The 21999-nt window shown below is 53.9% G+C and overlaps 6 protein-coding genes across 6 annotated transcripts; 2 read left to right on the top strand and 4 right to left on the bottom strand.

The window, feature by feature from the left end:
- Positions 1-239: 239 nt before the first annotated feature.
- CTHT_0038380 (uncharacterized protein) lies at positions 240-3454 on the bottom strand (the record flags this gene model as incomplete). The annotated part of the gene is made up of 4 exons (XM_006694195.1): positions 240-1553; positions 1608-2465; positions 2663-3294; positions 3376-3454. The coding sequence occupies 4 exons, from the start codon at positions 3452-3454 to the stop codon at positions 240-242; spliced, it is 2883 nt and encodes a 960-aa protein (XP_006694258.1).
- A 2965-nt stretch (positions 3455-6419) lies between these two features.
- CTHT_0038370 (uncharacterized protein) lies at positions 6420-7803 on the top strand (the record flags this gene model as incomplete). Its single annotated transcript, XM_006694194.1, has 2 exons — positions 6420-7659; positions 7727-7803. 2 exons carry the CDS (start codon positions 6420-6422, stop codon positions 7801-7803), a joined length of 1317 nt encoding a protein of 438 aa, XP_006694257.1.
- A 4106-nt stretch (positions 7804-11909) lies between these two features.
- Positions 11910-15820, bottom strand: CTHT_0038360 (uncharacterized protein; the record flags this gene model as incomplete). Its single annotated transcript, XM_006694193.1, has 3 exons — positions 11910-12619; positions 12683-15153; positions 15591-15820. The coding sequence occupies 3 exons, from the start codon at positions 15818-15820 to the stop codon at positions 11910-11912; spliced, it is 3411 nt and encodes a 1136-aa protein (XP_006694256.1).
- A 492-nt stretch (positions 15821-16312) lies between these two features.
- On the top strand, positions 16313-18167 carry CTHT_0038350 (uncharacterized protein; the record flags this gene model as incomplete). The annotated part of the gene is made up of 2 exons (XM_006694192.1): positions 16313-16495; positions 16557-18167. 2 exons carry the CDS (start codon positions 16313-16315, stop codon positions 18165-18167), a joined length of 1794 nt encoding a protein of 597 aa, XP_006694255.1.
- Positions 18168-18504: 337 nt separating this feature from the next.
- Positions 18505-20077, bottom strand: CTHT_0038340 (uncharacterized protein; the record flags this gene model as incomplete). Its single annotated transcript, XM_006694191.1, has 3 exons — positions 18505-19444; positions 19505-19797; positions 19871-20077. The coding sequence occupies 3 exons, from the start codon at positions 20075-20077 to the stop codon at positions 18505-18507; spliced, it is 1440 nt and encodes a 479-aa protein (XP_006694254.1).
- Positions 20078-20647: 570 nt separating this feature from the next.
- Positions 20648-21903, bottom strand: CTHT_0038330 (oxidoreductase-like protein; the record flags this gene model as incomplete). Its single annotated transcript, XM_006694190.1, has 2 exons — positions 20648-21465; positions 21519-21903. The coding sequence occupies 2 exons, from the start codon at positions 21901-21903 to the stop codon at positions 20648-20650; spliced, it is 1203 nt and encodes a 400-aa protein (XP_006694253.1).
- Positions 21904-21999: the final 96 nt, after the last annotated feature.

The raw sequence follows: 21999 nt of genomic DNA, 5'->3' as shown, positions 1-21999 counted from the left end.
AACAGGCAATGAAGAATAAATAAAGACGATGTATCGAGTGAGCCTTTATGTCAGGATTTTGATCACGGTATCAAGTCGATGTCGATTGATGCCACTGTCCTTTGCGATCTCGAATTCAAGCCCACGTAATGGTGGAAGCAACGTTTATGTTGCTCAAACAACGACGTGATGTCGATGTCGGTGAATTTGAGCACCGCTCGCGAGCTGTTATCGCAAAAATCTCGAAGTTTCAGCACAGCTCAGTTGTCAATCATGTCACGGTCCAGATCCATGTCTGCTCGGTCATGGAGCTCGTTAGCATCAGTGGACTGGCTATTCTGGCTGGAGGTACCAGGAGTGGTCGCTGGAGTGGCCAAAGTGCGCGGATAAGGGGTGATATCGCGGTCATCAATTTTGGCACAGTTGTTGCCCATGATAGGCTGGATCGAGCTGATGATGGGAGCACTCTCACCGAGAGCAGGTACACTGCCTTGCAAGCGGGTCATATTGTTCAAGCCACCGACAGTCGGAGCTACGAGGATGCTTGCACGCTGAGGAGCAATTGGGGTATTCGTCGAAGAAGCTGCGATACTCTGCGCCCGGTCACCAGGGGCAGGAGTGCCATATGAACGAAAGAAGTTGTTGTTCTGTTGTTGCGTCTGATTCTGGGCCTCGACTGTCTTCTGGCGCATACGCTCAACCCTTCTAGAATGGTCCTGATTGCCCTTGACGAACTCCCATACGACGCCGGTTTTGAGGATCACATATGCGCCACCACCCTTGGCACCACCTGGACGATACTTCCGCTCCGACGGCCTGAAGCGCTTCTCGAAGTCGCCACGGGTAATGAACTCCCCTTCAGACGACTGCATCAGCTGGTTCGGGTCCGACATATAAGGCTTGCGTGGGTACGCGATGGGATTTCGGTTTTCATCAACCTGGGGCCTTTGAGTGTACTTGCGACGAGACTTCGTTCTATCAAAATCAGCGTCATCGTCATCTTCTTCGTCAGCGGGAGCAACACGCTTGCGAGGGTTTTTCTGGATAGAAGCGTCGCCGGACTGTTTAGCTTGGGCAGTGCTAGGTGGAGGTGCGGAAGCTAAGCTGAGACCGGTCAGGGACGCCGTCAAGTTCTTCTTGGGAGGTCTGCCGCGACGTCGGCCAGTGGCGGAGGTGTTGGTCTGGTTATTGAAAGTGGCAGCCGCACCTGCAGAGGCCCTAGTAGCTGGACCGGCAGAGCTATGCACGTTCTTTTTGACCCTTTTCTTCGGGATCCAGTCCTCGTCTCCGTCGTCCTTGTTTCGCCTGGGCTTGGGAGGACGTCCGGACCTTCTCGGCTGGGGCTTCTCGTCCATGAGGCTGTACTCGTCATCATCTTCTTCAACTTCTTCAAAGTCGGCTTCCTTGTGTCTGGCTAGAATATCGCTGACCTCGTTCTGAAGATCGGCATTGAGACCTTGAGGCGGCGGAGACTGCGCCTGGAAAACGGGGTCGCTGGCCAGAGAGGCAAGAGTAGCCTGCTCATGGGTGGGCTCGTTCAGGTTGACAGCCGGGTAGTTGATGTTTTGGTTGTGCTGCTGGAAGGATGCCTGACCGTCCTGCTCCTAAGAGGCGGTCGCGGCCTTAACCTTGCCGTTATCAGGAATCTCCGTTTGATAACCACTAATAGAGATGCCCATCACGAGGTACCCGAAGTTGTCTAGGTGTTGGGGCGCCTGAAGGTCCTGCCTTTCAAGTCCGACCTTCACCGGCCGCGGGGTTTTGTCGAAGACGGATTGACGGCTACCGCTGGGAGCAGCGTAGCCATAATTGTTGGGATGAAGGGGCCTGTGACCCTGGGTACCGAGCGGCTGCCACGTCGTCTTCTCGTCTAAAATCCTGCCAGGCTGAGCATTGGCCGGATGGTTTAGGGGCGGCGGGTAAATGGCGCTAGGAGGAATGTCGACTCGATCAAAGGCCTCGGCATTCACTTGCTGGTGTATCGACAGCTGAGAGATGGCGGCGTTGAAAGTCGGTTGAGAAAGTCGGTCCTGGTTGCTGGTGCCGATGCTGCTTTGTTGCGACCGAGCATTGTTTCTAAGTCCATCGAGGCCACGGATCGCGTTTTCCTCTTCCGCGGTGTACTGAATGTCGACCCAGCGCTTGCAGATTCCGTACCAATCATCCAGCCGATCAGCAAAGGCACGAAGGTCCTTAGAGATGAGGAACGCTTTGCCCGCACGAACTTCGCGCTTAGTGATGCGCTCGAAGACTGGCCAAATCTCTGGCATCTTCGCCAGGTGAGGCAGGAAAATCTTGTCGTCCCTGAGGAGTTCGGCGGCCCTAATCATCTTCCTTCTCTCAGCAACGATGAGCTCGAGGAGCTGAACACCCTCGTCGCGCGTCAACTCGAGAATTTTAATTGCATTGCCTAGGCCATACTCAAGCGAGAGATCATATGCGATTGCATACTTCATCGCGTCGGTCAGCTCGCTCCACTGGGTGTTCTGAACGAGCGCCATCTTCACGTCAGCACTGCAGTTTTCCTGCGAATGGCGGAGCAAAGTAAGGAGGAAAGAGAGAACTGGCCAGCGAGAAACAACAGAACAGTGCAAGAATAAACCGAGGGAAGTCGACCAGTGGGGGGCAACAAAGGGCGAATAAAAACCCGAGAAAGTAGAGGAAGTCGGAACAGAAAACGTACCATCGTGCTTGGGCCAACTGGCTCGAGCTCATCATCTGAGCCAAAATCCAGCCAAAACTTGCCCATGGGGGACTCCCTCTTCTTGGACGGTATCTGACCCGCCATCGGCTGGGGCACCAGCTCAGGAGTGACTGGCACCAGTTGCTCATCCAGAAGGAGACCGGCTGCGATCATCGGCCCTCCCACAGGCCAATTCAAGCATGTAGGCACGAGCTCGGTGCCTGCGACGCCACTCACTTGAGCGTCGCTACCATTGCTCAGCCATGCAGGAACCGCGAAGTCTGCGCCCCCAACACCCATACCAGCAAACAGCAAGTCTTCGAAGCGAAGATTGTGACCGGGCTGGCCCTGGTTGTTGATCGCATGGTCGATGTCATTGACATCTCCCTGGTTCTTGCGAGCGGTGGAGACCGCATCAGCGGCCTCCGCGGGGGCAAGAGAGGTCTTTTTCTCGCTCTCGGGAGTAAAACCCCGAGGCAGAGAAAAGGAGAGCTCCTCTACGCCGAAGACTGGAGCCTGTCTCGCAGCCTTGGTGGCCGCGAAAGCCAAGGCAAAGAAACCCTCTTCCGGCGGGATCTCAGAGTCCTCTTCCAGTCCCGCCAGGGCAGAAAGAGGCGAAGGCTCCCCGGGGTCTAGCGAGATCCAGTCAACCTCCTAAGCCGACTGGAACTGGCCGTGCCTTGAAGGCCCAGGGCGGCCAGCCGTCTCCTCACCTTCGCACAGCGTCTTGGCGGCCTGTGCAAGCACCACCTCCTTGCGGAGGTCAAAGTTCCGACCATCCCTTACCGGCATGTTGTTGGCAAGCTCAGACCAGTGGTGCTGACCTTTACTTTTGCGGCCTAAAAAAGAAAATCAAGAAGACTTTTGACCAGGGGGCCAAGACAAACGTCAGCAAAGGAACATGTCGTGAAAACTCAACTGAAGCATGCAAGGAGCAGGGGATGTCTGTGAAGCAGCAGGATAGATCGCTGCAAGAATGTCACCCGTCTTGCAGAGAGCGTCCAATGGACGACAGCCAGATCTCAAAAGGGGGAGCTTAACAATGACGACCCTGAGAGCCTGTTCTTTATGCATCTGCTGCAACGTGCGAAAGGAAACTTAGCGTGAACTTTGAGACTGCATTCTTAACCGTGAAATTGAGGCTTGAAGGACTGTGACATCTTTGAGGTGGCAACGACCCAGTGCTTGAATCAGTGCCTCGACTTGATGAGCACTGCACTTGAAGCTTGTTCAGTGTCACTCATTCTGTTGACTTCACAACCAACAGTCCTTTGTCGCTCATTGGACTTTATGTGAATGAGTGATGAGGGTCGCTACCTGAATCTGTCAGTTGCTTGCTTGAGGCAGGTGTGACTACTGCAGGCCTCTCACTGATTTTACCATTGATGAGTGAGGGCTTGTGGCTGTTGGGTTGTTGCGAGCTGGATTGACTCGAGACCAAGGCGACTCATATGCTCACTTGATTGCGAGCTTCATGGGTTCAACAAGCGAGGGCTTAGGGCTCTCAGGGTGTCTCTCATCTTGTTGCTCCAAAGCCATCATGACTTGCGTTGCTCAGGCTCTCGGGTGTATGGCTTCACCAAGTGACCGACTTGGGATGCTCAGAATATTGTTTGATCTTGACCAATGCATCGCTGTGGATGCAGTGGGATGAATGCTTACCTGGCTGGGTGAGACTACAGAAGCTGTATCTAAGCTTGGCCGGGCTTGCAACCCAAGACGAGAGAGCAGAGAAAAACTAACAACCGGAGAAAAGACCGGCAAGGAGAGAAGAAAGGAAGCGCGCAAGCACACGGAATGGCTGAGCTGATCTGGTGATTGGGATTAAGTAGCTCGATGGGATATGAGAGAGAATGGTTTCGGTGCATACAATTGGGCGACCACAATTGCCCAAGCTGGTAGTGACCGTGACAAATTGGTACCGCGCAACTGCGCAAGGAAAAGAAAAAGAAGGTCAGAGTAGGGGAGGAAATTTAAAAAGTTGGTCGTGGGGGAATGTGGGCTGGCGCTGTGCATGACACACGGACCACCTGGCGAGGGGCACAATAACAGCACTATTCTTTAGCAGGATGACAATAGTAAGGCTGGAAGTGTGCGAGTAGACAGTGCAGGATTCCGTGAAGTCGGTGACATGTCTGGGGAGGAAAATCACATGGTTTGTGGCGAGGTGCACGCGGCGACCACGTAGAACCGACTTTCAAAAATTCTAATGGCATGGACTGCAACCGAACTCTGCTTCGGGAAGCTTGGTGATGAATATTCGACTACTACATTCTTGAGTCACTTGTCCAGGGACTAAGGCAGATTTAGGGCGGCTTTACCCAATGTATTTTTATTGTCGTATATCCATGCCATCGAGGCAATGAGTGAGATGCTGACAAGAAGCCCAAAAGCCTTGCACGCTCCGCCACGTCAAGGTATGTGTTCAGGGGCTAGCTGTGGTGCGTATGTTTAACCAGACAGCTATGCGTTCTCTCAACGCCCAAGGGATCATGGTCAACGTGGAGAGCAATAAGCAGGTCCAATGTAGGTGAAGCAGTTGACAAACCAGCTTCACCGGGACGACCTTTGATCTCATCAAAGACAGTCCAAGCAAGTTGTCCTGATGGTTTCACCATGTTTTGCAGACTGTGCACCTGTGGTTGAGTTGGCATTTTGTCACTCAAAAGACAATCTTTCTGGCCGTTTGTAAAAGGACACAAGAAAGTTATCATGTCAGCTTCATGATGAAGGTTGTATGTTGTGGTCTGGGTTCTGCTATCACAACTTCATACGTGCCACTCAGGGGTAAGTAAACAAATCCAGCCCATCACCACAGTAACCTAGCATGGCTCGATTCAAGTGAATCACGCTGTGGACAGGCCACTACAGGTCTTAGAGCGGTTTCCAGGGCGTCTCACTATTTAAACCGTGAAGAAATTCTCTGTATCAGAGGCAGAGTTAGTTGGCTTGGCTGTCGGTTGCTCAGCACGTCGCGAGACAGGGAGCTTATCTGCCATTAGGGTATTGCTCAGCGGTAAAAGTTAGGGGTTATGCACGAAAGGTGAGTGGCACGTGACCTTTTGGAAAGCTGGAACCCAGCTGACCGGGGCCAAGAAGCCAGCCACCTGATCCTGTTCCTTCCTATTGTCTAATCAGTTTCACCAAGTATGCCACAAATCATTAACCTCTACACCGATCAGCCGTTAGTTCAAGTAAAATGGCCGTTGGGCTCCTCAAGTCTTGGTGTTGGGCTCCAAAAATGCTGTCTTCCAACTGATGCAATGGGGGCACGCCAACACTATAAGCTGGTGCACAAAGACTTAGATACTGAGCAATTCAGATTGGTCAGTTCATGAGAGGATCGAAAAGATCGAGCTGCAATCGCTGTACTAACCTCAGGTTTGGCTACCTCTGGCGCCAACGCTAGCTTTCAATCAAGCCATGCTTGACTAGAGACGGTCGAGAGCATTCTACGTGGAAACAAGTGCGGGCAAATGCTGTTGTGCAACATTTGGGCTGTGTTCGCTTCCAGCTCTCAAAATCTTGGAAGGGCTTTCAGCGTGGGATGTTGCAGAGCTGTATCTGCATGGCGCTTCTGACAGGCTTACCATGCATCTCCGCTCTTCATGTTGCTCCAAGGTCGAGTCTCGGACCCCAACACCCGTTACATCTAGTACCACATTTGAAGACGCGTCAGATCCTTGCTCAGTTGAAAGATTCCTTTCAGTAAGCTGTCAAAATATCCATTGCGTCTTAGATTAGGAGACTACCAGCTATGAGACTCCTCAACACAGAGACCCTTCAAGTAAAGGAATTTTTTGGCTTCCTACCTCCTTACGCCATACTCTCGCATACATGGGAGAAAGAAGAGGTCCTCTTCTCCGACATGCAAAACGTCTCATTGGCACACCAAAAAGCAGGATTCGTCAAACTGCAGGCGGCATGTCAACTGGCACTGAAACAAGGATACCACTGGATCTGGATAGACACCAGCTGCATCGACAAGTCTAGCAGTGCGGAGTTATCGGAGGCCATCAACAGCATGTATCGCTGGTACGCAGAATTTGCTGTCTGCTACGCCTACCTCTGTGATGTCGAGTATCATCGGCTTGACGACATTCGAAACAGCCGTTGGTTTACCCGTGGTTGGACCCTACAGGAGCTTATTGCCCCGACGCGCGTGGAGTTCTACGATAAACGATGGGTCTATATTGGTGAGAAACACGACGATATCCTCCGTTCTATTCTGTCGCAGGCTAGCCTGGTCGATGAGTGTGTGCTTGCTGGTGTTGTGTCGCTTGACAGGATCAGCGTTGCTCGGAAGATGTATTGGGCGTCGAGGCGCTACACAACCAGGAAAGAGGACGAAGCATACTGTCTGCTTGGCATATTCGATGTCAATATGCCTCTGTTATACGGGGAAGGGAAGAAGGCCTTTATTCGGTTACAACAAGAGATCATGAAAGCGACAGACGACCAGTCCGTCCTAGCGTGGTATTGCTTCGATCCAGAAGAGCTGAGAGCTATGAGACGAAACTTCACCAACACGCTACCGACAGTCCTAGCAACCTCCCCTCGATGCTTCGCACGGTCAAGAGACATATGGCCCCTAACCTCCCTGTTCTTTGACCCTCCAGAAAAAAGGCTGCGCAATATGGATTGTGTTGGTGGTGCCGTTGAGTTTTCTGCCCTGATTGATAAGAAATCAATGGCTGGAGACAGTGGGGCTCCTGAACTTAAACGGGTCCTTCTGAATTGCCAAATGGGGCAAATACCAGGAACACTACCGATTATTCTAGTAGACGAGGCTTCTGGAACCAGGTATATGCAGCCTGATGAAGTCACTTCAACAAATATTTATCTGGAGGTCGAGGGAAAAGCTCCCCCTCTGGGAGTGTTCCCCGAATCCTCCAATCCAGCCCTGATTACCTCAAGAAACGCTTTGGATGACCGTCGCCAATCGCCAAAAGTCTTCAAAGAAGAGCCCATCGAGAAAAACGACGATTCATATGGAGGTGAGTATCACAGCTTAGATTGAGCGTGGCAAATGGCAAGATTCTAACAGAGTCAAACTCTGCACAGTCCCGGCCGCAAACCCCTTCTCCTATGCCATTGAGCGTATCAAAATCTTCAAGACCGCAACATATTCAGGCCAGTAAGCAATAAGAAGCCAATTGCCATATAAGAGACTGAGAGAGCTTGTGATAAATCCGTTTTGGTTCTTACCTTACTGTTCCGGCCCACGGCGATCACCCGCCTACCTACGCACTACCAGACTAAGAGCGAGCCTTGATAGCAATGTGATCTGTCATTTGATTAGTCTCAATTGGCCCAGATGACCCTCAGAACAAGATAATAACGCCTTTTATATTGTCGGTAATACATGATAACGATTGTTTCGATCATTTCCCACTTCTAAGTCTTTGCACTTCACATAAGGCATCTTAGGCTGTCTTCATCCAGCTCTTCGAGCATGATGTGTCCAGGCGCAGGCATCTCCCGATAAGTCAAGATCCAGGATTTGGATAGGTATACTAATGGTGATAAGTTGGGCTGGTCACACAATCTGGGCAGTGCAAGCTGGCCCAATATAGCGTCTTACGTGTGTTGTGGCTTACGCTAACGTTATTAACCCTGAAGGTTGGTTGGATCCAATAAATGTCTGGCACATAACCTACCTCTCTTCCCAACTCCCTCTTGACCCCTCACTCGACATTCAAGCACACAATTTACCAAGTAGGCTAACGAAAAATCTTGTGCTGCCAGCTCCCAGATCTGCTCAAGGCTCCTTCAACCCCTGAACGCACCACAGCTCCAAGCCATGAGGCTGATCAACACTCGAACGATCACTTTAGAGGAGTTTATCGGGTTCTGATGCCCCTCTCTACGCCATTCTATCGCACACCTGGGGCAAGGAAGAGATTTTCTGTATCGACATGACCGACCTGTCTCGAGTCCGGGAGAAAGCAGGCTATTCGAAACTTGAAGGGTCCTGTGAGCTTGCAGGAAAACAAGGGTACGATTATCTTTGGATTGACGTTGCAGGAACTCATCGCCACACAACGGGTTGAGTTCTATACGAATGATTGGAAATATTCAGGCACCAAGCACGATGACTACCTTTCTCTGATATCCGAAGCTAGTTTGGTCGACCACTGTGTCCTTGCGGGTATTATGCCACTTAGCCGTCTTGGTGTTGCAAAAAAAAAAGTATTGGGCCTCGAAACGAGAAACAACAAGGAAGCAAGACGAGGCATACTGCTTGTTAGGGCTGTTTGACGTCAACATGCCACTGCTTTACGGTGAGGGGAGCAAGGCCTTCCTTCGACTCTAACAAGAGATAATCAAAGCTACCGATGACCAGTAGATTCTGGCCTGGTATTGTCTTGGAGATTGACACAGGACGTCTCGTTACAATTGGGTCTTAGGGGGCTCGCTCCTTCACCCAAGTGTTTTGCCTTGTCAGGAGACATCTGGCCTGTGAGCTCCCAACTCACTCGCCTTCCAGGGGGAAGGATACGAAACATGAAGTGTATCGACACTGCGGTGGCCTTTCTGCTATCTGCGCGTACGTCAGTTTAGAGGGGGGATGTTATGAATATTGAACTGCCAGGTTGGAAAGGTCCCCGGCACCTTTCCCACAATCTTTGTTTCTTCTGACCATGTTCGTTTCATCACAAGAGATTCAGGGATCTCGAGGAGCCTACATAAATTGAAAGATCTGCTATATTCACGACAGACACTATTAAACAGCATTACTGATCTCCAATTCGTTATGGAAAACGAAGCAAGATGTTTACAAGATGCTTCCAGTCTTAACTCTTGAGGAAAATGTAGGATTAGGGGTTACGGGTCGTTCAAATTACGGTGAGTAGCTCCACAAATGTGTTACCTGTTTCCGAAACCACAAATTACCAGTATCCCTAGCGCTGATATTACGTCCGCATAGCTCCGACTAACGAAGGCCGTATGAAGCTGATGTGGGAACGCATCAAAATTCTCAACGCGAGCATCCAAGCATATTACCCGAGTTGCGCTCCTCTCCAGCGCCAGGTTAAGAAACGGATGGTTTTCCGTAAAGGAACCATCCTCTTCTGGATCATTCCCCACTCCTTACGATCATAAACTTTTCTCCAAAAGCCCGACGACATAGCAGTGGCTGCCGTGGTTCCAGGGAACATGTGGAATGTTGCTACCCATCATTACTACTGGAAGCTGCCGATTCCGCCCAATAGTTCCTGGAGGTGGATGAGCGATTTCTTAGTGCAAATTATGATTTCAGGTATGGCACAGATCAACCTCAACGTCGTGGGGCTGACAGATGCCAACTGTTCCAAACACACCGGCACAGCACTGCTTAATTTTGGAATTCAGTATACGGGCGGTGTTGAACCTGTGCAAGATAAGCCAATTGTCTTAGACGAGCACAGAAGGATCAAGCCATGGTGCATCTTGAAACATGCTGATGGAGTGTGTCCTGATATACATGAATTCTCCAATATTTCTCGGGGACTCCCATGTGATTACCCTTGGAAAGAAACAGCTACAATCTCTGTCGACGAGGGAATCACCATTAAGGTAACGGTGGAACGAGCAAGGGTTTTTAGAGAAGCGTACTTTTTCATCCATGTGCGGATGACGAACCCAAATGATTTATCAGAGATGGGGCAGCCACAAGATGACAAGAACTCGGTATCCATAGCCGTGTTTCAGGATAATTGCCACTGTCATAGCTGGGAGAGACGAAAGGACCTAAGGCGAGGATTTAGAACGGTCTGGTATGAGTACTTTGACCAGAATGTTTTTCCAGCCAGAGACTTGGGGGAAATTGATCATCAAGAAGCGGATGACGATTCTACGGACGATAGCAAGGGTGAAGAAGCTGATAAGTCCGGGGGAAGAGATATTAGGAAAGAGGTTGGCGATGATTCTGGGTGCGATACTATAAGACTCGTTGATGAATTTGAAGAGGAGAGTACTGGGGATAAGGGTATTGAGGATGATGACATAACTGTCGTACTAAACGCAACGACCAAGCCTCCAATAAGGATAGAGTTAAAGGGTGCAGCGCTCATGCAGAAAAGGATGCTGCAAATGGAGAAGATGCTCATGAATGGTGGTAATTACGACGAAAAAAATTGGGGGAGGAGGGCCAGATTGGCATGATAAACGTGACAGTGGTATAGGCAAGGGCAGTTGGAGTGCGCAACATAAGTTTGACTGACAATTAGCCGACAGACTACCATCAGAGATGGCCAGCTGTAATCGGCTTTTCCACCGCAGAAACATATAAAAAAGCCACCCGGAAATATCAGATTCTACACAGTGTGCCCACAAGATTCCAGCGTTATAGTCACCTTAACTCTTTGAAACTAATGGTTCTAGTTGGATTGAGCCTTCCTTTCTTCCTAGCTTTCTAGCCGACAATCACCTCACACGCCTATCAGCTTCTAGCTCTTGAGTTTACTAACTCTTGTAGATGTCAAGTCAGCCCTGAGATCTTTTAGGATCATCGCAGCGTCCGGGTTGTCGTACGTGAGTGGTATCGTTGTACCGCAAATGTCGTTACAATTAAAGAGGATGTGGTTTGGGGGGCAAAATCTGCGGATTGAGGGATATAGGAAAACTCTTTATTTCTGACTTTTCAGTGGTTAGTGGTTTTCAGGGCAATGGTTTAATAATTCTGGGGAGGATTTAGCAGATGGTGCAGCAGGCGGCAAATTTCTGAAAATGGCCAAACCTCTCATTAACGAAAGGAAAGGTAGCTGTGATATAAACGAGGCAGAGCCTAAACCAGAGACCTGCTCTCCTTAATGCATCTATAATAGGTATATGCTACTCAATGCGAATCACAAATCAACCCCTCAGCACAGCAATGCTCTCTCCGTGTACATAGTGAAAAGTCTCCAGCCTAAGCAAAACCAACCAAGAAAGTAGCACATAATAAAAGAAAACAAACAAACAAACAAACAGACAAACAAACAAACAAAAAAAAAAAGACTCCCAGTCGCCAACCAGCCGATGATGATGATGATGATGATGATGATGATGATGATGATGATGATGATGACAAAGCACAAAACGAGAGCAGCCAACACGGCTCAAACAGAACCAAGAGTCCACAACGAACATGCCCCATTTACCCAAACCAAGAACACAATTGGATCCCCTGAACGATCACATTGCCCATACAGGAAATGAGCCACTGTAAATCGTCACCCTGTCAGACTAAACATCTCCATCACCCCAACACAATCCTTCAGACTTACCTCTTCCCCGCTCGCCTTTCCACAACCCCCTTCAACACCCCTAATCTCTCCTCCGTAACCCTAATCGCCTCCCTCAACTGCCTTTCATCCATCCTCTCCTCCCTTATCCTTTCCTCCACACTCCTCGCCTCCATGGACCCCAACCCAACATTCAACGGCCCCTCGCCCCCCAACCGTTCCGGCAACCCCACGCGTTCCTCAATCCACTCCCACAATTCACTCTCTTCCCTCCGCCACATTTCATCGTACGCCGCGACGCGCTGGGCATAGTTAGGGTAGTGGTGATACAGGTACACTGCCGCAGCAGCAGGGTCGTACGCGCCGGGCGGGCCGGAGGGGGTATTGCTGCGGAGTGTGCCAAAGCCGAACCAGGAGGCAACCAATAACCCGACTAGGAGACCATACACAACATTACCGGTGAGAATGGGCTTGACAGCATCGGCAATTGGAGAAACAAAAGGACGGATGGGCTCGAGCGGGCCCCAGGAGGGCTGTTTCTTTGCGGTTGCCGAGTCGGCCTCGGAGGGGAGGGCGTTAGGCGCAGGCTTGTTCTTGCGCCCTCCGGCGCCGCCACGCTTCTTGCCGCCGGGCCGACCATTCGTCATGGTGCCGGCGCGTGAGCGGGAGGAGACGGCGGCGCGCAGGGCGGCAAACAAGTCCTTGCAGTACTGGGTCTGACCTTCGTTGGCGCCGCGCTCGATGGCACCTGTAGGGTTAGGGTTAGCATAGGGTTAGGGTAAAAGGGGGGACAAGCACCAGAAAGACTTACCCTTCAGCCAGCTCTTGCCGGACCACTCAATCGCGCAGTTGACCTGCACACGCGTGCCATTGTTTTCGCCCCAGCTAAGGCAGTACTTCGTTTTGACGACGAAGATGTTCCCACTGGGCACATCCGGGTTCTGCGTGCTAACGGAAATGGTGACCGCTTTCTCAAAGTTAATCGCATCAATCTGCTCCGTAACAATGCACTTGGTTTGCTTGGGACCGATGGATCCGTTCAGCGGCTTGATGTAGGAGTACGTCCGCGACTTGACCTCCTCCGACAGCCCACGCTTGTCGTCCATCTGCAGGTCGGTGCACTTCTGCTCGGTCGTCAACCACCGACCCATCCAGTTGGCCGACTCGGCGCCAAACAGCAGCGAAAAGACCTTTCCCAGCGGCGCTGGGATGGTCTCATCGGCAAGCACCTTCTCATAGTGGGTGGCTGAGTCGCCGCAGTCGGTTGGGGCGTGGGCCGCTGGGCCGGGGAAGTCGCCGCTGCTAGCACTGCCGCTGCCGCTGTTGGCACCTCCAGCACTGGCAGGGGTGTCGTCCGCCTTTTCTGCGGGAGTAGGCAGTTGACCAGATACCTTGCGGGTGCCCTTGTCTGCGTCCTGGCCGGCAGCCCCGTCCGACACGGCGGCAGCGGCCGGACTGGCACCCTCGTCTTCCTCATCTTCATCATACACATCATCATCCTCTTCGGCGCTCTCGTCGTCCGAGCCAGAGGCGCTCTCATGGCTGCCAGGCGCCGAAGTCGACTCGGCATCCATGATTTTCTCGGTGCGGTCGCCGCCCGGCTCGGCAAGACGAACGCCATTAAGGGAGCTCTGCAGATGGGGATGGCCCAGTTTCCAGATCTTGATGATCAGGTCGTAAGTGGTATCGCGACTGGCAAAGGAGGCGAAGATGTGCTTTGAGTGGAGCGTCGAAATTTCGAGACCGTTCTTGAACACAAGTGCGGTGCTGCGCTTCTCGACGGCGACAATTTCATCGAAGCTAAGGACCAGGGTGGTCACCCAACCAAGGATATTGCTGCTGAAGCACAGGTGGCCTTCCGAGATGTACAGGCGTCCGTGGGCAAGGATCTCACGCTGCAGGGCGCAGCTGTAGTCGTCAATCAGATAATCGTCATCAGGGACGCTCTTGAACAGGTTATGGAACTCGCGGTTGCGCTTCTTGTTGGCCACCGCAAACCCAGTAAGTCTAGGACCTGGAGTAGCAGCCGGGTTAGCAAGGGACGACGTGGCGGCTGTGATAGCAGCACCGATCGTAGTGCCCGTCGTGACGTGCGTGGCATTGCTGTTGCCGCGCCTTCGGCCACGATGCCCGTGGGCGCTGCGATTGCTGCCGCTGCGATGGATACCCGACTTGCCATCGTGCACGCTGGCAGTTGGGGGCGTGCGAAACCCGTCGGCTGACTCGTTCAGCGACAGAGGCCGTGAGGCATGGTTATCTCCGGACGTCTCCATGATGGCGGAGTGAGGCTCGGCCGGGGCCGAGTCGGACCGTGCGCGGCTTTCGGGCTGGATGAACCGAGTCGCAAGAGGGCTCGGGGAGGTGGCACTCGGGGGGTCCACGATGCCGAGGTGACTCAAGCTTAAATCGCCCAAGCCGAGGGTCTTGACGGCAGGCTCCTTGGACTCGGAGGAAGGCCCAGGGGTAACCGATGGCTGGACCTCGTTGGCGTCGACGTTCTTCGCGTCGACCTGGTCCTTGGCCTGCGGCTGCGACCCCTTGACCTTGTTTTGTGCGAGGGTAGTACTGAGAGAGTTGGCCGTGTTCTGGACGGCAGTGAACATGGACGAGAAGAAGTTGGCGGCCGGGTTCGCAGGCGTGGCCGGGGGGTTGTTAATAATATTATTATTTGCTTGGGTATGATTGTCAGGGGTAGGCGTTGGTGGGGCGGGGGTGATGTTGGACAGCTTGCTGGGACCGGCATTCGAGCCGGCCCTCCGTCGTGTGGTGCTGCTCATGCTCCCACCCCCGATCAGCAAGACATTCGCGGGCCTTGAAAGGCTGTCAAAGACTCTGTCCGGATGCTTCGATTCGGTCGGAGTCGGAGGTGTGTTGACGATCAGCGGGGTAGGGGGATCGAGCGGGGATAGGTTGGGCTGCTTGGGCGGTTCGAAATTTGTTCGAACGGATAGCGGTCTTGGGGTTTCGGGCTTGCTCTCTAGCGTTTCTTTAGCGTCTTTTGGCTCCTTCTTGGGCCGAAACACGTCACGCAAGCGGGAGCTCGAGGATGAACGCTTGATCTCTAGGCGAGGGGAGCCAACCGTAGTACGGCTGCGATCGACGGCCGGCACGGAGAGAATCTCGGGTCCGTCAGGGATGGATGGGAATCTGGAAAGCTGCTGAATCGGGTCTGAAGCCGCAGAATCGGGATTCGGCGACTGCGCTGCCTGAGTCGCTTGGGGCGCTGACGCTAGGGGAGACGACGAGGGGAGAGCCGAGATGGCAGTGGGTCGGCGCTGGGCGCTGAAGATACGGATAGCGAGCGTCAGAAAGTAGAAAATACAAAGGGGAAAAAATGATAGATTTTTTTTTAGGGAATGAGAAACAAGCGCATGGACGGCTGGGAGATGAGCGACGAGGGGGGGGGGAGGGATGAAAGGGGAGAAAGTGCAGCACGTGAAGGTTAGAACGAGCTTCTCGATGATGATGACGGCCAACACTTGTCGCAACCTCATCCACATCGGGGAGGCGCAGGCAGCCAAGACCAGCCAAGGCACCAAGATCGAAGTGGGCCAACCAGGTCAGGCTGTCCGCTACGGCTTTAGCGTCATACAGTACGCGTATCGCCAAGACTCTCGTTCATTTCCAGCGCCGTATTTTTTGACTTATAAAAGCGAACAGTCACACACACACACACACACAAAAAAAAAAAAAGAAATGGGCATGGGCGCTGAACTCACGCTTCATAGTCCGAGCCCGAGGCCTCGTCGCCATGGAGCGGCAGGCTGCGCGCAGAGTTGGAGTCGCTGCCGGCTATGCGCGACCCGATGCTAGCCCGGTGCGATCTGTCGCCCACACTGCCGGCATCGCTGTTGGTGTTGCGGCCCTCACCCATCGGCGTCTTGGAGCGCCGCCGCTTTGTCGATATCGTGTTAGACAGCAGCTTACCAAGCCTGCTGGGACTGTCCATTGTTCTAGCGCAATCGTGGCGTCGCCGTGATGTGGTCAGAGGGTCAGAAACCCTGGATACTGGGGTGCTGGCCGGCTGGGCCGGGGGTTCCGGAGAGAGACAGACTGAGACTTTGGAGTGAGACGCAGGGCTATGTCATCGCCATGGTTGCGCCAGCCGCGCAGCGCTTAGTGTATCTCGCCGGGAGCTTGATGCTTTCGAGGGTCAAAAAAAGGTTGTAAGCGCGAAGTTGTGATTCAGACAAAAGAGAGGGGTCAGGGTGTGACGGCTCGTTGGTGTTTCATCGCAGGCGAAGGGGGGGGGGGGTTTCTACGAGGTGGAACTGACTTGGAGCTGGATGAAGGGTCTCTTTCACGGCAGCCATGATGCAACGGCTAAAGATCCAAGGCCCCCAACAGTAGTTCCACAGCCCCACATATACAAGAAACCCGATAAGATAAGACTTCGCGCCAAGACTCGCTAGTGACGCGGAAGCGTATTGGCAGCCCTATGATGACGGCAGCCCCCCCGCCATTTGGAAGGCCCAGGCCCCAACGGCTGCTCGTCAACGACAGATCCGATTTGCATCATGCAAACGGTTACGGCTTGCACCTTGCATCCCCCAACCTCGCCGGCCCCCACGCTGTTGCGCTTCCTTTTCCAGCGCTCCTCATGGAGTCGTCACCGTTAACTAGGGTACGCGCTGCCGCCTAACGCTTTATCTGATCTCTCCAAACTGACAGCTCGACCTCTGAAGGCACACGATCACGCCCGCGCCGCTGCGGTCGCCACGCAGACCGCCGACACCACCGTCGCGATCGCCGAGCATGCCCAGGCTGCTGGGGAGTTTGCCAATGCCTCCAAGACGACCTCCAGCATTGAGGCTCTGCGCACTCTGAGGCTGCTCGAGCAGCATCACCGCCGACTCGCCGAGCTGCTCAAGCTTCCTCTCAGCCGACCAGCTAAACCTGCCTCTGATGCCGACGTTGCTGCTCAAGATGAGGATGAGAAGGTCGAGCAGGCCGAGCAGGAGACAGAGCCTCCTAAAGATGCATCGCCTCCGAAAGATTCCCTGAAGCATATGGCTCCGAAGCCGCTGCCCACGCTGTCGCACCAGCGGTATCCCGGGCGCAACCTCACTTCGTCCATCGCAAACAACCTCGCCTCTGCTCGTGGCATACGTGCCCGTTACACACCCCAGCCTCTGACTCCTAGCATCACGAACGACCAAGCACCCGGCAGCCTCGAGGTCCATCCTCGCAAACAAACTGCCGCCTCCAAGCCTAAGCTTTCCGATCCTGATCAACGCCGACCTAGCTGGGTCCCTCCGGCTATCAAGGAAGATACCGTCGCCGAATCCTCCAAGCCGGAGGACACCAATCCCCCGCCTACAAGCGAAGACGGTTTTACACGGTTCTACAACACTTTCGGGAGCCTAATCCATAAGCTATCCGCTCCCCTGGCCTTCGCCGGCCTACCACTCCTTTCCGAAGAGCCCGCCCCCTCGACAATCACAACAAGCCCTGCCCCATCCGAGACCCCCTCCCCATCCAAGAAACACCGCCAAAAGCCCTCACCTAGTACACCAAACAACCTAACCGAGCCCGACCTCTCCAAGATCTACTCCCGCGCCACCCTCCGCTCCCTCGACCGCGACGGCCACAACCCCAACGAGTCCTTCTACGTCGTGCCCCCCAGCGGCCACACCGCCTCCTACGCCAGCATTTTAAACCACGAGCACAAAGAGAAACGCCGTCTGGCTGCCTTACGCGGCGGGACACCTTCCACAGCCGGCAGCACGAACCCCTTCTTCGAGGAAGAGGACGAGGAAGACGAAGACGACTTCGTCGACGCGCGCGAATCGCAGCCGCCGAGGTCGGTGTCGCCCGCGTCGCATCGCAAGCGGGGTTATTCTGCTGCCAACAAGTCACGGTCGGAAAAGGAATTGAGAAATATCATCGAGGAACTGCATCTGGAGAATGCTTCGCTCAAGGATGTGTTGGATAAAGTGAGCAAACGGCTGCATGCGTTTGAGCTGAATTCGCAGAGCTCGCATCTAGCGCTGGCGCAGAGTCTAAGGTTGCATCGGCCTGGGTCGCCGACGTCGTTGACCTCTCCTGGGGCTGGGGGGGGAGGAGGGGCAGGGGGAGAGGAGGTCGCCTCGCTGAGGAAGAGGAATAGGGAGCTGGAGGAGCAGCTTGCTGAGATGGCGAAGAGGATGGAGTCGTTGGAGAAGGATAATTTGAAGCTGCAGTTGAATCTCGAGAAGTATCGCGAGCGGTGGGAAAAATTGAAGGCCGGGGCGAAGGCGAGAAGAGAGGCTCAAAGGAATGGAGAGGCCGCTGTAGCTGCTGGGGGAGGTGCATAAAGGCATTAGGTAAACAGGTGAGTACATGATTACAAGGTAGACTGGCCGGACTTACACTAAGAGGGGCCAGCCAAGGACACCGTTTGGCTTGGGTCCCCGGTTCTATGCATACAGTCTGTATTGGAACAGGTTGACATATCATACATCAAGGGTACATAGACGGTCAAAAAGGTACTTGAGAGAGGTTTGGTTAGTCGGGATTTTTTCCATAGCGGTATATTTAGTTAACCATCTACGTGCCCTTCGTGGCAGCCCAGAATAATCCAATGTATCCGGCCATTCTGCGTCTTGGTAGTCCTGCTGCTGTGTTGTCGATTCTCAGTCCCTCTCCTCCTTGCTAGGTCCTTGCATCCCCAACTCTCTGAACATGTCCCCAATGTGCCCCCATCTGTTTCCCCGGCTCATCCACAAGATGTACGTCCATCTCCCTGGCCAAGATAAAATACCACAGTGTATACGTCGGATCAAACGAATCGATCTTCTTCCCCTCTTCCCTCCACACCTCTTTTCCCTCCTGTTCTGGTAGGAAGTACCGGTGCTCATTCATCCGCAGCAATAAGGCTTGCACACTAAGCATTTCCGACCCAGTATTCTCAGCTAGCACCCGATACCGCGTCGATGGCTTTTCATCCATGTATACCTCACACGGCTCATAGTCCCGTGCGCCGATGATGGTTGTTGCGCGCAGCTTGCGTGGAGGGAATGCCGGGCGTGGATTGTCCCCGTGTATTCTCTTTGCCCGTTCAAGCTGATTGACGTACCATCCTACCCACTCAGGTTTCTCAAGGTGTAGCAACACAATTTGCATCATGTGGATTGCCCTCAGCACAGAACCAAACAGCAGCCGGCCCTGCTCAGGTGTTCCATTCCGGAAATATGCCCCCAAAGGTGACGTCTCGGGCCAGGTCTGCGGCCCCGTATTGAAGAGCTTCGCGTTTATCCTGGGCAACCCATCTCTCGGCCTCATCGCCCTCTCAATCCGCGCCTCATCCTTTAACGTAACCTTCACAAACCAATCCGCAAACTCCCCAAACAGTGGCTCCTGCAGTCCTAAATTAACCCTCATCAACCAAGCAGGATGGCTCAGAATCCTCTCTGCCGCCCGTTTATGATCACCTTTCTCCTTCAGCCACTCATTCATGCCATAGCCCACTAACTCCTCTACGCCTTTCTTCACCTCCTCATACTTCCTCCCATGCCTTTCCGGCTTGACCCCATAATCCGGCATATCACCTCCCTCACCGTATGAACGAAACCATATCACTTCCAGGGGCTCTCTATATCACCGCGCCAGATACGCGTTCCCTAACAAGACTGTATACAACGCCCCATCGAACCGTTCCCTCCACGCCTCTAGATTCCCCAAATCCTCCGGCTGCGTGCCCCCCGCCGACGTGATATCCTCACAGATCTGAAAATCCTGCGAGTAATCGTGCGGCAGGGTAAGTAGGATAATTTCCGGGTCGCGGTAGCGCACCTCGAGACACCGTGCTAGATGGTGCAGATCAAGGACTTGAGCGAGTTCGGCCGGATTGGGCTTTTGGTAGGAAGGGTCTAGTTCGTGGATATGCAGACGCGGAGGCAGCTTGCAGCGCATTTGGTGCCAGAGAACTATGGATATTGCTCGGGCCTGTTCTTTTTTTTTTTAAGGGGTAAGGGGTTAGTTTCTTGGGGAAGTCGAGGCGAGGGAGAGGTCAGCTTACGGCCATGAGGGCGCGGTCGAAGGCTGGGATTGTGAGTCGGCCGATGTGAAGGATGATGTGTCCTTGGTGTTCGTTCCAGACGGCGGCCGTGTGCCGGTTAGTGATGATCAGGGCTGCCACATCGCGCAGGGACTGGCAGCTGGTGAAGATTGCGAGGGTGATTTCGGTTGGGCACCTGGCTGAGAAAAAAGGGCCTTGCCGCTCCATTGTGTTGAAGTTATGGGGTCAATTCGGAGGGTCGAGTTCGTAATGCTTAGATTCCGTAATAATGTCTTTTGTCGGGGTCGCCTCTTACACCAAAACAGATAACTAAATACTTCCAGTTGCCCTTGAGTGAGGGCAAACTTCGCGATATCACGATGGGTGAGCCCCATCTTGCCTTCAGGCACCAGTCGCTTGCCTGGGCCGCCAAGAATCTCCCCCGCAACGCATCGCTCTGGTTGACACCGGGAGGGAGGGGGGGGGGGGGAAGGGTTGACCTGTGAATAAGAGGCGAGTCTTGGGTCGTCCATGCGTCGCATTTTAACGTGTGCGGCTGAGTTTGGCGACGTCGCGAGGACATCCATAAGGCTGAACACATCTCAATGCTCACATACGGCACGAAAAACCCAGACAACATACACAAATACACCCAACAGCCTATATACATAGCCAACTGGCAAAACGCATACATACATTACACTTATCCATCCACATTTTGTGACTTCCACCATTCAATCTCCTTAAAAGTCAACATTTACTGACCCTGCACGGGTCTCGCAACCCCTGGGCCATCCCTTAGTTGCGGTTGTTGCGACGGCGGAAGGGACCCCAAGGGAAGCCGCCCGTCGGAAATGGGAACGGGGAGCCAGTCGGGAACGGGCCACCGGGAAAGCCCCCGGTAGGAAAGGGCCCACCAGGGAAGCCCGGGCCGCCGGGGACACCAGGAAGACCGCCGTTCTCGTTGGGCTTGCCACCGTTCTCAGTGAGGTAGACGGCCGGGGTGACGGTGCGGACATAGTTCTTGTCGATGCCGAAGGCAATCCAGGCGAAGAGACCGTCCTCCAGCTTGTCGCCCAGCAGAGTGTACTCCATGACGGGGTCGACGCCGTTGGTGGCCGCCTCCTGGGCCATGATGCCGTCCCGGGCGTTGGTGGTCAGTGGCTGGCGGTTGGTGTTGTACGGAGCGAGGGCCTCGACGGCGTTGATGAGCGCCTGGTCAAAGAAGGTCTGGCCGACGTGGCTGCCCTGAACGTGGGCCCCGAGCGTACCGTTGGACAACAGAGTCGCGTTAGTGTGCACCATGACGTGGATGTGGGTCGTGCGGCCGGTGTAGTGGCCAGGGAAGATGGACTCGAACTGAGCGACACCGTCCTCATCTGTGGGTTGGATGCCGCGCAGCCAGGTGGCGTTCAGGTTGCTCTGGTCATTGCTGTTGCCGTTGCCCTGGGCGACGACCCCGCCATAGACACCGGTCGAGTTGCAGTGCCACATTTCAAGGAAGACATTGGGAACCGGCTCGCACGTGTTGACGTCGATGACCTGGTAATCGAGCAGCAGAGGAACACCAGGCTGCTGCTCAACAAGGTTGCGGCGGACGTACTCGCCAGCGACGTCTGCTTTTGTTAGCCCTGCAACATACATTCGTTCGATAACGTGAGCAACTTACAGTAAGGGCCCTCAGTGACCTCCGGGGTCAACAGGCAGGACTGGTAGCCGGCAAACAGGGTAGCCGGGTCGGTGTTAGGGGTGTAGCCAAGGGCGGTCTTGTTGTGATCTTTGGCCAGGACATCGCCGATAGCGCGGCGGCCCAGGACGCCGTTCAGACCACGCTTAGCGCGAGCCTTCTGGATGGCAGCCTCACGACGAGCGTGGTTTCGAGCCTCGATGCCGCGAGCTTTGAGCTTCTCGGCGCAGTGAGCCAGCGAAGTACGCTTGGCAGTCTGGAGGAATTCGCGGCGCTCGGCCGCTTCTTTGGAGACGTCATGTCCCGGATGGGCAGAGACGAGGCCGGCCAGGAGAGCCAGGCCGGCAGCAGCCTTGAGGATCTGCATGGTGGTGAAGACGGCTGACGTCTGGGACTCGATTTGGAGCTAGAAGGCGCTCTTCGTGTTGGTGGATCGCGCTGGAGAGAAAGACGAGACACGGGA

The sequence above is a fragment of the Thermochaetoides thermophila genome (assembly GCF_000221225.1).
Source record: "Thermochaetoides thermophila DSM 1495 unplaced genomic scaffold scf7180000011816, whole genome shotgun sequence".
Taxonomy (NCBI): Eukaryota; Fungi; Ascomycota; class Sordariomycetes; order Sordariales; family Chaetomiaceae; genus Thermochaetoides; species Thermochaetoides thermophila.
This window is presented reverse-complemented; position numbering and strand designations above follow the sequence as displayed.